Consider the following 14056-nt stretch of genomic DNA (forward strand, 5'->3'; position numbering starts at 1 on the left):
TTTCCCTTTTAAACTTGTCACTATAATAAAGACAGTATTTTTGATGGATGAAGTATGTCTGAAAAGTACTTACGAAGAGAACTTATTGTGGATAAATTAGGACATACTAAGAGCAGTATGGTTTAATTAGCACTTTATCTTATTTCCTTTTGCTGTCTAATGTCACTGAGGAAGGAGCAAGGACAAAATGATACTACAATACTCAACTTACATTTTGTTTTTTTCTCTTTTCTTGTATAGGCTATCCACTCTGTGGCCTGGCATCATGAAGGAAAACAATTTATTTGTAGTCACTCAGATGGTACCTTGACCATATGGAATGTAAAATCTCCTACCAAACCATTCCAGACAATCACTCCACATGGTAAGATGAAAATGGGCACTCTGTGTTTGACAGCTCTTAAAACAGAGAACTCGTTTTTAATAGAAGTTTGTTTTGTAAAACCAAGTATTAAAAATGCACTTGCAGTGCAAGTAAAAAACTTCCTCTCATATCAAATACTGATAGACTTAATTAAAAAAAACAAACCAGTCTTTATGAAATAAGACTTCAGATCAGTGCAGTTTTGTATAAATCTCTGAATTTTAAGATGGCCTTTCATACAACGGCAATGATCTCAAAATTAACTAATGCATATTTTGTAGGGCTTTTTGCTTGAGATTACAGTCCTATATGTTGTTTAAAATACACACAAGCAAGCATCTGTTTCATGTATAAATGTGTAGATTACCATAGAAATTCTTGGAAAAGTCTGTAACAGAGTAAGTCTGGCATCTGGTAAGATGTTCCCACTTTTGAAGTCTTGCATTAATGTTAATCTAGGAAATTAACATTACATGTTGTTCTTCTGTGAAATATGCTGTTGCTCTTCAAAAAAAGTTCTATACAAATGCCAGGTTTACATGGTGTGCATGTGTCTGTCTTATTTTAGCAACTTACCTACCTCAGATTCTGAAGTGTGAATGTAACAGTGAGGATAATCTGTGAGGTTACACTGATCTGTACAAGATGCTATAGTGAAGCATCCTGCTTCACTTGTCTGAGCCTTCAGAAAGTCCATGGTTTACTGTGCTGGCTGTGGACTAGGGTAGAAAGAGGAAGCTGTAGATTTTTGTGATCCTGTAGCAGTCAAACAACAACAGACACACAAAGCCCAACAACAAAAAAAAGTAACAAAAACCTATCAAACTTCTACACAAACCTATTAGACAAGGCTAACTTTATTTAAATATGTTTTGACCTCTTAATAAACTAGTTTGACTTTGGGCTGCGAATTAAATTTTCTGCAGAACTTTTTAGCTGTATCATTGCTTTATCAATGTTCAGACAGAAAAGATGCGTATTTACACTGTACTCGTAATTTCTACTGACTCCATGGGAAGTAGTATCTGTAGAAGCTTTAGTTGTTATTAGTGCAAAGTAGAGAAAAAGTGAGCTTTCATGTTCAAATTCAAGTCATAGCCTATAAGGGTAACACTCAGAATAAACCTCATTTTACTTGTAACCTGATCAATTTTAACTGCAAAACAAGAGACACAAGATAAGTTTTAAATCTCCCAGTGCTACTTAAAACAACTTTTTAAAGGGAGGTTTATATTTTTGAAAACAAATATTCTACCATACTTAAAACCTCAAACACCCCCTAAACCTAATTTTTTTTTGGTTGGTATATTGAGAGTTTTAACAGATCTTTAATGCTGATATTCCTAGGCATACTCCATAATTGTCACAGGTGTTGAATAGTTGTTTGTTTAAATGTTCTACTTTGCAAGTTGCATAGTGAATTTCATAATTTGTCATCGTCTTGTGGAACTGTAAGATTAATAAAAGAAAATAATTCACTTTAGGAAAGCAGCTGAAGGATGGAAAGAAGCCAGAACCTTGCAAACCTATCCTTAAGGTGGAATATAAAACAACTAGAGCTGGGTAAGACTTTCTTTGTATGCAATTTAACATATATAAAATAAATGCATCTTTCTTGGAATGTACTTTGTTTCACAGTTGTTGGGTTATATGTCCTGATGGCACTGAGCTATGGTAAACCAGCTGAAATAGTTTTGGTAAATCAGATAATGCTGAACAAACTGCAAGAACTTATATGAACAAATCAATGTATAGAGACCTTAACTTAGGAAAAGGTACTGCAAATGTATTATCTATATGCTTCTTCCATGCTACTGAACTTGTGTATTTTTGCTCAGTCTTTTGAGAATATTAAAGAAAAAAAAAGCTGATTAAAACACAGAAGACACCAAAGCACTGATCTGAAAAACTTAACTTTGACAAATAGTAGCTGAATAGGAATATTCCAAATTCTGAACATGTGTTCTTCCCAGAAAAATCTGACAAATGCTTTTCTGGTATTGTGCAGTAATTTATGCAGTGAATTGTGCTTAATTATGCACATTGAGAATGTAACAAAGCAGTAATTGCAACAAGAGGCTCAGACGGAATTAGTGTCTTGAGTAGCATGTTTTGTTACAAAGACTGAAATTACGATTGAAGGATTTCATGAACTGTACAGATTTTTTTTTTATTTATGGTTGCAAAGCACTTTAAGTATTTGAGTAAAAACTGCAATATAAAGATAAAATACTAATGGAAACCTGTTCAGCTATTTGCCAACACTAATTTTTTTTTATATTTTTTTTAAGTTTTCTTTGACTTTTGTGAGGGGATTTATATATTCTTTTCACTTGCTTTCCAGGTATTCAAATGTATAGAAGATTACTTAATGTAATACAGAATTGATGTAATACAGGTTTCTACTATATATTGGTATCCCCATACATACATCAGTGACTTTGTGTATTTTTGTTGTTTGCTAAAAGTGAGGTAAATTGAAATTTAAGATGATAACTGATTCCCGTATGTATGGACATCTATGATCAGTTGGGAAGCCATATTTTACTTGCAGCAGTCTACATCTGTCTGCATATTCCTTTCCAGAGAAACACTAAGAGCTGGTCTAAAGAAAGATACAGATAGCCAGAAGTAGTCTCAGCTTCAGCAAGTTACAATTTCTGCAATGAAAAGCCTTCTATTATGAATTTTGACTTTTAGTTAAAGCGCGGTCTTGTGTTTTTCAGGGTTTAATTTCTGTAGCACAGAGGAGAATAGTTCCTGGTCAGGACCAAAATTTTTTTCTAGCTACTGAAAGAATATAAGAAGAAAATCAAATAAACTTGCTTCTGTGGAAGTCTGCTCTGTTTTTCAAAAACAAACAAACAAAAAACCCATAAAAGATAACACAACTAGAAAGCTTACAACATATTTAAGAGGTAGTGTTTAAGGTGTATTTGTTACTTCATTTTTTTTTATTGTGAAAAACTGAGTAACTCTTCCATGTTCACTTTTTCCATGCTCTATATGGAACTCTAACTTTGTCACCCCATCTTTCTTCTCCCTTACATAGAGTGGTCTAGGATCTAATTTTGTTTCAGTATCTCCTCATGTGGAAAACACTTCATTGATGTGATCTTACTAGTTTTCTTTACTTCCTCTAATTCTAAAACTTTTTTTAAATGAAAGATCTTCAGAACCACACAGAAGGAGGGAACATAACTGATTGTAGCCTGTAGTAGAGGCTCTTTCTATTGTTGTAGCTTTTGTTAATACCGTCTCACTTTTTTTCTCTATTGTGAAGCTGGAGTTAGGGAAGCAGGAGAACAGGAGAATTTTTCTCATTCTCACAGGGTACCTATTTATCATCTAAGTTTGGGGTTTTTTTCCTGTTGTTGGGTTTTTCTTGTTTCTAAGTATATTGCAGATAGTGCCTGTGAAGTCTCCAAAGCCAAAGTTGTTTACCCTACAACAATAGTATGTATGTAACTTTATTTCTAGAAGAATATACATAGAAAAGTTACTGTTGACAGTCATCCTGTACTTGGAGCTAAGGAGTTTTAAAAGGCAAGTTCTTGGTATATTCCTTGAGCAAACTGACATAACTTTCCAATCTCAGAGCATAATGTCATTGTTCTCCAGACATTTAAGTTCATTTAAAGTAGTCCATCTCTTTGTGACGTGATGAATTCCAAGGTAGCTACTTTCTGAGCTTGCTGAAATGGTTTCTGTGTTGCCTTTTATGCTTTTGTCTGAAGTGAATCTAGAGAAGCTCTTGAGCTTCTTTTAGATTCAGTCCCGTATAGTATTTACACTGGTTGATATTGGCATTATGGTAAAATCACTCAGGCTTAATCTTTGCTACTAGAGCTCTGTATAATTGAAACTACAGCTCAAAAGTCTCCCTGTAAAACAATCAAAAAGGGTATTGTCTTGGTAGCTAATGCAGCTGTCATTGACAACTGTAGAGCAGTAACTTCATATGTATCTGAAAAACACATGTATTTTGGACCCAGAGGTTATGACAACAATGAAGTCTCCAGATAAGTAAAAGTTCTTGATCTATTAATTCAGTTTGACTAGTACTGTTTTGTTTTTTGAGCTGGTTGGTTCAAAAGCACACTCCCCAAAATGAATTTGTAATTTATCTTCACTACTATTTCAAGATTTGCCAGTCATAAGCTAAACTAACTCTTAAAAATTTTTCCACCTTTTATTACTAGGGATTAACTTCTTGACAAATTCACTTATGATTTGAAAAGTAAGCCAACTGGTGCCAATGGCATGACTTCTCTATATGCTGTTGTCTCTCACGTCCAGATTGCCAGAAGCTGACTGACATTTGACAGTTTCCTTCTAAAATTAAACAGAAATATCCTTCAGGGTTGTGAGCCACTCAGATCTCAGTTGTATTACGTTTTCATACCCTGCAAGACCTAATGCTGTGTCCTCTGAATTTTTTCAATGAAGCATTGCTCCCCTTTGCAGTGAATTTTTTATAATGTTCCCCAAGAGATTTTACAGATTTAACTGATGAGTAAATTAATGCAAAGGTGTTGCTTCCATACCTGCTGAAGCAGAACTGTTTCAAAGAAGAACCTCTATATTAGCAGCTGCTAAAAATGCTACGTAGCAATTCTCTAAGAGCTGAGCACTGCTTTTTGTTAAATGTTTTCCATTGTTGTAGGTAAAATATAACGATCAAATTTGGATCAATCTAATCTATTATGTAACGTATTTTAAAATTTTTCCTTTAAGTTATACTTTATTTAACATTCATATGCACTAACCTTTTAATATGTATCACGACTGAAGGACAACACTAACTATTTAATTAGAAAATGCACAGCTTGTGTTTGTGGTAAATCAATGGTTTTATGAAAATATGGAAAGTTCATACACAAACCTGTATTAGTCTTTCTGGCAGATTAAAGTCAACTTTAATCTTTAAATCATCTGTGGAAAATATGTGTGACAGATCTATGTAATCTATTCTTAGTTCTTCCACTCTTTGCTTCATAAGGATACAGACTGGCAAACCTGCCCAAAGCAACCTGATTACCCTGAGAAATAACACCAGGAGAAGACAGCATGCGGTTTTCACTGTGATGGATGAAACTTAGAAACTGAAGTTTGTTGCTTTGTTATTGTCAGTTATCTTGGTGAACCCACAAGTCTAAAAATTACTGCAAGTTGTCCTGGCAGCCTTATTGTTTACGAAAACTAATGACTTTGTGAAGACAAAAAAATACTGCAATAAATCATTTCAGCACAATGAGATACTGCAAGTACATCATACCAGTGTTTTGCTCTTCATTGACATCTTGAAAAATATCAGGTTACATTAAATTTTGTCCTTTTTCCTGGAATTACTTCATGGACCTTACCATAAAAGATTGTGTGAAGTTCCCATATGAAGAGTTGATGTTAAATGAAAACTTGGAGGAAAACTTAGTCTTTTTCTAGAAACAGACTTTTGGCTACTGTTAAAGGTAGGATATTGAACTCTGTGGACCCATGGTCTTAAATTATGGCCATTCCTTTGAAGTCTCGTCCTCAGCCAGCAGAACTCTGGTCCTATCAACTCTCTAGTCATAAGGCTTTCTGAAGGAGCAGGCAGATTGTGAAATGTAGAAAATGAAAACTTATTGCATTCTTCTTTGTCTTCAAGGCTACACACAGAGGTACATTTCAGCCAAGCCTTAAACTCAAAGGGCAGCATATACTTCAACTTAGCCCTTAAAGCAGTTTTCAAGAAGATGTACCTAATCTGTCATATTTGTGCTTCAAATGCTAACTAGTGAAAGGCATTTAGACAGTATGGGAAAGATGATGTTCTAGGAAAAGACAACGTAAAGGATCTCTTCTGTTGTTCAAATATCTTCTGTTATTTTCACAGTATGTCGGGATGTGGGGATTATTTCCCTAGAAATTTTCTCTAGATAATGACATACTAGCTTCCAAGGTATACACAAACAAAAGGGTAAAAATCCTACCTAAAGTGAGCTTAAAAGTAGATCAGAGAAATCTCGTACTCTAAGTGCCTGTTTTTACTCCAGAAATATAACCTGGAATTTGAGACAGTAGTCAATAATGGGTGAAATTTCCTTAGCTACATGCTTATAAATGGTCAATCTGTTCTTTAAAAGGTATTACGCTCTATTTTAAACATATAATAAACAGTATTAAAATGAGTGGCTTGATAGCTGAAAAGAAAATACCTGGTAAAATGAATGTATCTCATCTTGTTTTTCAATAAATGAAACACTAAACTGTGTATTATGTGCATATTGGAGAAAAAATGTGAATGTATTTTAAAAGTGTCTGAAGACTTTACAAATTTTGAAGGGAAGCCTCTAATCTCATTTTTCAAGACTAGAAGAAATGTTTTTGCTTTGCTGTATTCAGCTGTTTAATTACGCAGTGGGAGTAGTCTATGACACAGAAGTAGTTCCTTGAATTTTTGTGCATGGTGATAGGGGCAAAAATGGGTAAAACTTTAAGACTAAATGCATGATGAGAGAGTATGACCATTTATTTATGTCCTTGCCGCTTAAATTATGTTAGGTCTTTGAAGCTTATCAAGCAGCTGTTTGCATCTCCAAGACAGTCATATTATTCTGACTGCAAAATTACACTGTTTGCAAAATTATTGATCCTTTGAAATTTAGGGTAATGCTGTACAGAAAGTCAATGGGACTATTTCTTCCTGATCCTGCTGGAATATCGTATGTATAAATGGGGCTGTTGACAAATCTGAATCTGTAGTTCAGTAGAAAAGAAAAAATTTTAAATTCTAGTAAAAAAAAAATCTTGGCTAACAGTTCAAAGATAGGTTAAATAACTGAGATAGTACAAAAATTTTGGAAGAGGTATCTGACTTGAGTTGCAGTCTTCTAACTCTTGGTTTTTGTTTTGAAAAACACACCCAAATGACACATTGCATGGAGAACTGGTTTGCAGTATTTTTAATGTAACTCTGCTTAATGATATCTCATTTAACTTTATCATAAAGCTACAAAAACTGGCTAGTCACTTTTTATGTATTATCTTAGCTTGATCCTAAATGCCTCTGCTTTATTCCAGGGAGCCCTTCATCATTCTCTCAGGAGGCTTGTCATATGACACTGTAGGAAGAAGACCCTGTTTAACAGTTATGCATGGGAAAAGTACTGCTGTGCTAGAAATGGATTATTCTATTGTTGATTTTCTAACCCTCTGTGAAACACCATATCCTAACGGTAGGCTCTGTAAAGATTTTTTTTTTTCCACAGTACTTCTTCCTCTTTTCTCTGGATTTCTATCCCATCAGAATATTCTTTACTATTGCCTTTCTGATTTATCTCTGGGGATCAGACCACATCAGCAACATCTGTTATCCCCATTGTCTGAAGTCTGTTTTGTTTCCCAAAGCATCATAATAGAGTAGTGTATTATAAAACCTATTTTGCTTCTAGAAGAATGCTGATTACTGGTTACATGGTATTTCCTTTTTTTAATCCCAGAAACGTGCAGATGAAATGTAGCATTACAATTTTAAACTGTAGTTACTGCAGCAGGTGTGTTCAATATTTATTTGAGAATGTAAGACCTTTCGAGTCAATGCTGAATCTTGATTAGCATTTGTGTAGTACTCTTAACTTCTAGTGACTTTATTCATTCCTATACTGATGAAGTTCATCACTAAGCTGTAATCTCCCTTCTGCAAAAGGGGATTTTTATCATAGTTTAGACAGTTGTCACAGATGAATAGTATTATATTTCTGACTCCAGTGTTTTCAGCTGTCAGTTTTAATCAGAGTAGATAAAACTGCTTGGCTCAGAACTTAAGGTTGGCCTGCAAAAGGGCAAGATAAACTTTGGGAACTCACTCAGTTTTCTTACTTTAACATCGAGTCAGCTGTCTTTTAATCTATTTTGTAAGCAATTAGAATTTAACCCCCCGAATATGAGGAAAAACAGTTTTGGATGAGAGGATATTATTGTTCAGTAATTGGCTTTTTCTCAAAAATTCTGCTTATACAAGTTCATCTTCATGTTCCTTTTCCTGTTATTTGACCTGTTTTAAATGATTCTAGCAAATTGGAGGAGAGTTGAGAATATTGAATTGAAAGGAGTGGGGCTTTTCCAAACTCAACTTGGAGTATTCAGGAGAGTGAGTGTATAAGATGACTACACAGTTTCTGAAGATATTTAAGTGGCTGTTTTAATCTTAGCTGATAGAGTGCAAGGACTGATCACATTCTTGAGGCTCTGCATGCAGAAACTACATTTCCCAATAAGTAACTTTTTTCTTTGTTTTCAGACTTTCAGGAACCATATGCTGTAGTTGTTCTCCTAGAAAAGGACTTAGTACTGATTGACCTTGCACAAAACGGGTAAGAATCTTGTGTAGCCTTTTCAAGGGTTGGCTGCAGTTGTCAGCCTATTGTTCTACTTTATAGCTTTTAGTCTGACATAATACCTCCCTGTCATATGTAAGGTTCTTCAGCAGAACTGAGAATCTTCATAGATGAACTTTTCTCAGGTTAATATGTGGTAGATGAGTAGATTATGTGACTTTTTCCAGGTTTGATTGACCAACAGAAATTACTCATAGATCACTGGTGCTTTTTGATTATCAGCTTCTTTTGAAGTTGATTGCCTAGTGCTATGAGAGAAGCTTGGCATTTTGGGGAAGGGAACAGGGGGAACAAAGTTGATAAGACACTGTTTTAGTTTGTGGTCAGCCCTGGTATGCAGGTTGTCATAGCTGTGAAAGTCTTTAGCAGTTTTGAGTTAGGTGCAGAAGCTAGGAGGAGCGAAAGCCAGGGCAGCTGACCTAAGCTGGTCAACAGCAAGTATTTCATACCATAAATGTCCCACTCACTATAAATTTGGGAGATTGCTGGGGATGGCTGTCTTTCCTTGGTGGTCATTATCCCTGGGGGATCTCACCCATTGCTCTGCTCCCTGGTTCATTGTGACCATTGCACTTTTGCTGGAGCTGTGATGCTAGCAGTACTTGACATCTGGTATTCACTGCTGGGAGTGCACAGCTCACAACCACTGTATGAGAACTTTGTGTACTTAATATTAGTATTAATGTTAGGTTTTTATTATTATTGTATTAAAACTGTTTCCATTTCCACCCATGAGTCTCCTTTCTTTTTGCTGATTCCCCTTCTTGGGTGGGGAGGGGTCATCGGGTGATAGAACAACTGACTAAACAGACAGGTTTTCACAACTAATACTTGCCTAAGACATTTTTAGCCTCTTGTTACTTTGTAACAGTCCATATACTCAATTAAGATGTGATTAAAAATTCTGGATCCTGCAAATTTTTTTTTATCAAGGGTTTTGAAATTAGTATGGGCAGTAATAATTAACTATTAAGGGATTAGTAGTAGAGGAACCTGAGAGATAAGATGTTTGTAGTGTTCCTGATTAAAAGTCGCCAGTGGTCAGTGAAGAAGAAAATAATCGTGAAGATCCTTCTAAGGCAAAACAAAAACCTGTAAATATGTATCCTCAAAGTCAATGGTGATACCTTAGATAGTGAAGACTCTATGGTATTCGAAAGGACGTTTAGTCCTAATATCTTTGCAGCTACTGAGCAATTTCATTTAGATTTTCCCAATATTACATGGCCATATGTTGCATCCATAACTTGTTTCTGATATACCAATGGCATTAAGCTTCCAACATTCATGTGTTGAAAGCTTAATAAAACAAGTTTTATTGAGTATGAAATAAAAATGTTTATACGAGGCTTTTTTTGTAAGTTAAATAGTTTGCAAGGCCTGGAATTTGGAGTTAATGTTAGGGCTTGTTCCATTTTATGTTAAAAAAAATCTTCAGCAGTTATGTATTTAGAAGACTTGTAATAGTCTTTGCTATGATTGACTTAAATTTTTAATTGTTTCACATCTGTAAAAAAACAACAAGAATGTATTTTTTTTGTTACAGGAGGTTTGCTTTTGTCGTGTCAAATTCATATTTTGTTAAAATTAAGCCTCTCTTTCATTGAATTTTTAGAAGATTGTTTTAACTTTTCAGATAGTTATGTATGAAGTTATTGGTATGCAGAATGTTTTGATCTGTTGCTGCTCATGTTCCCTTTAGATGGGTTGAGAAGCTGTGTCCCTTTTCACCTCTCAAAAAAAAAAAGGGGGGGGCGGGCAGGGGGCAAAAAAAAAGCATGCGTATGCATAGTATGCATTTCTCTGGATATACACGATCTTTGAACACAGATATATTTACCTCTTTTTATTATTGGCTTTTTTCCTCATTAAGGCTTTGTCACTTTTCTGATGGAGGTGGTGGTGGGGAGTATGTGTGTCTTTACTTCTAATTGGTAACTGGGTGTTGCTATCTAACTTTCAGGAAGTAATCTTGGAGTTGAGAATAAGTTATGGAAAGTGCTGGGCAGCTTTCTAAGAACATAATAATAATAATACAAAATGAGAAGTGGAGTCTTCCTGTATTGCTCTCTGGAAGAACAGACTGAAGATTTAGAAATAAATTCATAGCTCCACATTACTACAATTAGGACTTGGTAACCACTTTTTCTACAGGCCACTAAAATAGTAAACTTTTAAAAAATATAAAGCTGTAGTGAATAGAGATGTTGTAGAAATATTCTAGAAACAGTACAAACTTCAGGTTTCGTCTAGGGTACTACAGGATCTTGAAAGTGTACTGGGTGAGCATTTCAGTTGTATAATATATTTGTTCATAATCTAATTTGATATGAATCTATTTTCCTCTATAGAAAAATAATGCAAACTTAGTCTTCAGTGTCTTACTTGTGTCCAACATTTTTTTAAAAAAAAAAAGTTTTTCCTAGATTTAACAATTTTCCCTTTCATCTATTACAGGTACCCTATATTTGAGAATCCCTATCCTTTGACTATACATGAATCTCCAGTTACCTGTTGTGAATATTTTGCTGATTGTCCTGTGGACCTCATACCTGCACTTTATTCAGTTGGCGCTCGACAGAAACGTCAAGGTTACAGTAAGAAGGTATGACATCTAGTACATACAGATGTATTTGAATATACTGAGGATAAATGGTTCTAGACAACAGGAGTGTCCATACTAAGACCAAAGGTCCATCTGAATCATTATCCTGTCTTTGACAGTAGCTGAGAGCAGATATCTAGAGAGGGCATAACATATATCAAGCCTATGATCTTGCTTTCCTGATGTGCTCCTATCAGCTGGGTTATCACTGGAAGCCAGGGAACTTCCTGGAGCCGGGGCTGTTGTTTATAGCCCCTGTTGATTCCCCCCCCCCGCATGCTTAATTATTTTTGAAGTCGAGTCATACTGCAGTATCTGCAGTAATTTCAGTGACTTAACTTTGCCTTGTGTGATACTTTATTTCTCAGTGTATTTGTTAATCTTCCAGGAATGGCCTATCAGTGGAGGCAACTGGGGTATGATTACTCAGAGCTATCCAGAGATAATTATTACAGGGTAAGTGACACTGTGGTGTCATAAAAAATTCCTTAGCTGATAAAGTAGAAGTGAGATTATTTTGTAATGTAATATTTTATAGAAAACAATGCTCTAACAGTGGTTTGAATGACTTAAGAAATTATGTGCACCAGACAAGTCATTTGCATATTCTTCTTGAGTCATTAGCAAGAAAGTAAAGCAAAAAGTAGAAGAGAAAGTGGGAACAAAGTGATAGCAGGTGTTTTGCATGGGTGATGATGATGATGTGGTATTGTGATTGTCTGGTTACTATCAATATATGCTGGATGAAACTTACCTTTTATTCTTTAAACTTTGGAAGATATTTGAGTAGTGTTTTAAAGCCTAGGAAGTCCGTTAAATAGTTATTGAATTCACTTCTCAAAGGGAAGTCAAAAAGGACAAAATGCTTGAATCTGCTCGTTATGATCTCTTTTGAGACTGATTCCTGAAATACTACTCTAAGGAACATAAATAATAATTAACTTATAACTGTGCAGTGCATCACTGAAAGTGAGAGCACTACTAGAGTTTTATTTTTAAGAACAGCCCATTAACCCTAATGAGGATTAATGTCACTTTATACTACGTGTTACGGAGACTTTGAAAGACAGTCCTGAAAAAATCTAGTCATCTGATTCTCAGTTTCAAGGATAAATAAACAAGTTAGGTGACTCATTTACACTGAAATTCAGTATATTTAGGCATCTCCTTTACAAGTGTCACTCCAAAGAAAAGGGATCTTAAGAAATGACACATGGTAAGGTATATAAAACTGCTTATTGGAAATGCAGGTCATTGAAATAGTATTTAAAATGGTAAGTTAGTATTAACACAGTGGAATTTCAGGGAGTTAGCGTTCAAATGTTTTTTAATCTCTTCTGTCTAAAGTAATTGGGGCACATTTGTATAATACCGGCTTCCAGTAAATGGTGAAAACAGTGTCACTAAGAATACTAATAAAAATAGAATGTTAGCCATGTATTTTCTAATCAGCAGCAAAGAGGTCTAACACTCCAACTAACCATTTTACTATCTTATTAATTTTTAATATTTCATAGGCATGCTGATGGGTCAATCAAGTTTTGGGATGCCTCAGCAAGTAAGTGTTTTCAGTAGAGACTTTTTTTCTTGTTCAGTAGGAGTTTTCTAAACTTACTGATGGTAATTCTCTAATGGAATGTAATTGCAGACTAGTCATTCTCATTTTCTATTCATGTAGAGTAAATCCATAGGAAACTTTGATTTAGAATTTAAATAAAATCAACATTATTTTATTTAATTGTTTCACTGTTCTTACCACCTTGGTGAATGCAGTAGTAGTCCAAGGGCCAGCTAGAATGGAAGAGTTCTAAAATTTTAGAAGCACCTTCAGAAGCACATCGTTGAGTATAGAGATACATGACAGGCAAATGCATTCCTTTTTAGTACAGTTGAATTTCAGTAAGTTATTTCTGTCTTTTTAGACAGGAGAGAAGCATGTGTTTATAAGACATCAGCTCCCCATAAATTAGTGTGTCTAAAAATGAGAATTGGAACCAGTAGTAGCTTGTGCTAATAAAATGATCTAGGCATTTGTGAAGAAAGGTAGGAGAACAGTAAAATAAAGACAGTTTTCTTTAGTGGAAGACAGAACAGGCCTGAAGAGTCTGATACTATTTTATATTTCTCTTCAGTTAAAGGGTCAGTTGCATCTGATGGTCTACACAGGTAACAGTGAGAAATGCAGTCAGAATTCAAATTAGAATGGACTACACAGTTAAATGATTTAATTCATCTAGTTCTGACTAACCTTACTCTTGGTACTTAAAAGCTGTCTAAAGCTATCTTGGAATCATTATCAGTTGTCTTTGAAAACTTGTGGAAGACTGAGATTCTAAAACGCAAAGGGCTGTGCGGGTGTGGAAGGGAACAGATGCAATGTATATGTTTAAAAACTGGGAGGAGGAGTAGTGGAGTGTTATAAATCTTTAATTTCAGTTTGGAGTGGGGGTGTAATCTGGGAGGAGAGGAGGAGAGAAAAACAAAACCCAAACCCGATTGATTCTGTGTGCTTAAAAATTCTATTCAGCATAGATCTGTCGAAAGGAGGTCGTGTTAAAGACATTTAGTTTCTTTCTGAAACAGATAAATAAACCTGTTAAGGGAGAAGCTGCAGGTATCCTGTATCTTGATTTTAAGATGTTTAAATCTCTCTAATAGCACAATCTTACAGATGAGCTACAGAAATGTAATTTAGGTAAAATGACT

At 34.9% G+C, this 14056-nt stretch overlaps 1 protein-coding gene across 1 annotated transcript in view; it reads left to right on the forward strand.

The window, feature by feature from the left end:
• Nucleotides 1–240: 240 nt before the first annotated feature.
• Nucleotides 241–14056, forward strand: part of STXBP5 (syntaxin binding protein 5 (tomosyn)) — a gene marked incomplete at its 5' end in the record, with an annotated part of 50798 nt that continues 36982 nt past the window's right edge. Inside the window, 7 exons of the mRNA XM_010184929.1 lie at nucleotides 241–364; nucleotides 1849–1927; nucleotides 7430–7584; nucleotides 8649–8721; nucleotides 11203–11350; nucleotides 11739–11806; nucleotides 12868–12908. Coding sequence (XP_010183231.1) covers nucleotides 241–364; nucleotides 1849–1927; nucleotides 7430–7584; nucleotides 8649–8721; nucleotides 11203–11350; nucleotides 11739–11806; nucleotides 12868–12908 — 688 coding nt within the window. The remainder of the gene's footprint in view (nucleotides 365–1848; nucleotides 1928–7429; nucleotides 7585–8648; nucleotides 8722–11202; nucleotides 11351–11738; nucleotides 11807–12867; nucleotides 12909–14056) is intronic.

This window comes from Mesitornis unicolor, unplaced genomic scaffold (assembly GCF_000695765.1).
Source record: "Mesitornis unicolor isolate BGI_N332 unplaced genomic scaffold, ASM69576v1 scaffold42145, whole genome shotgun sequence".
Classification (NCBI taxonomy): domain Eukaryota; kingdom Metazoa; phylum Chordata; class Aves; order Mesitornithiformes; family Mesitornithidae; genus Mesitornis; species Mesitornis unicolor.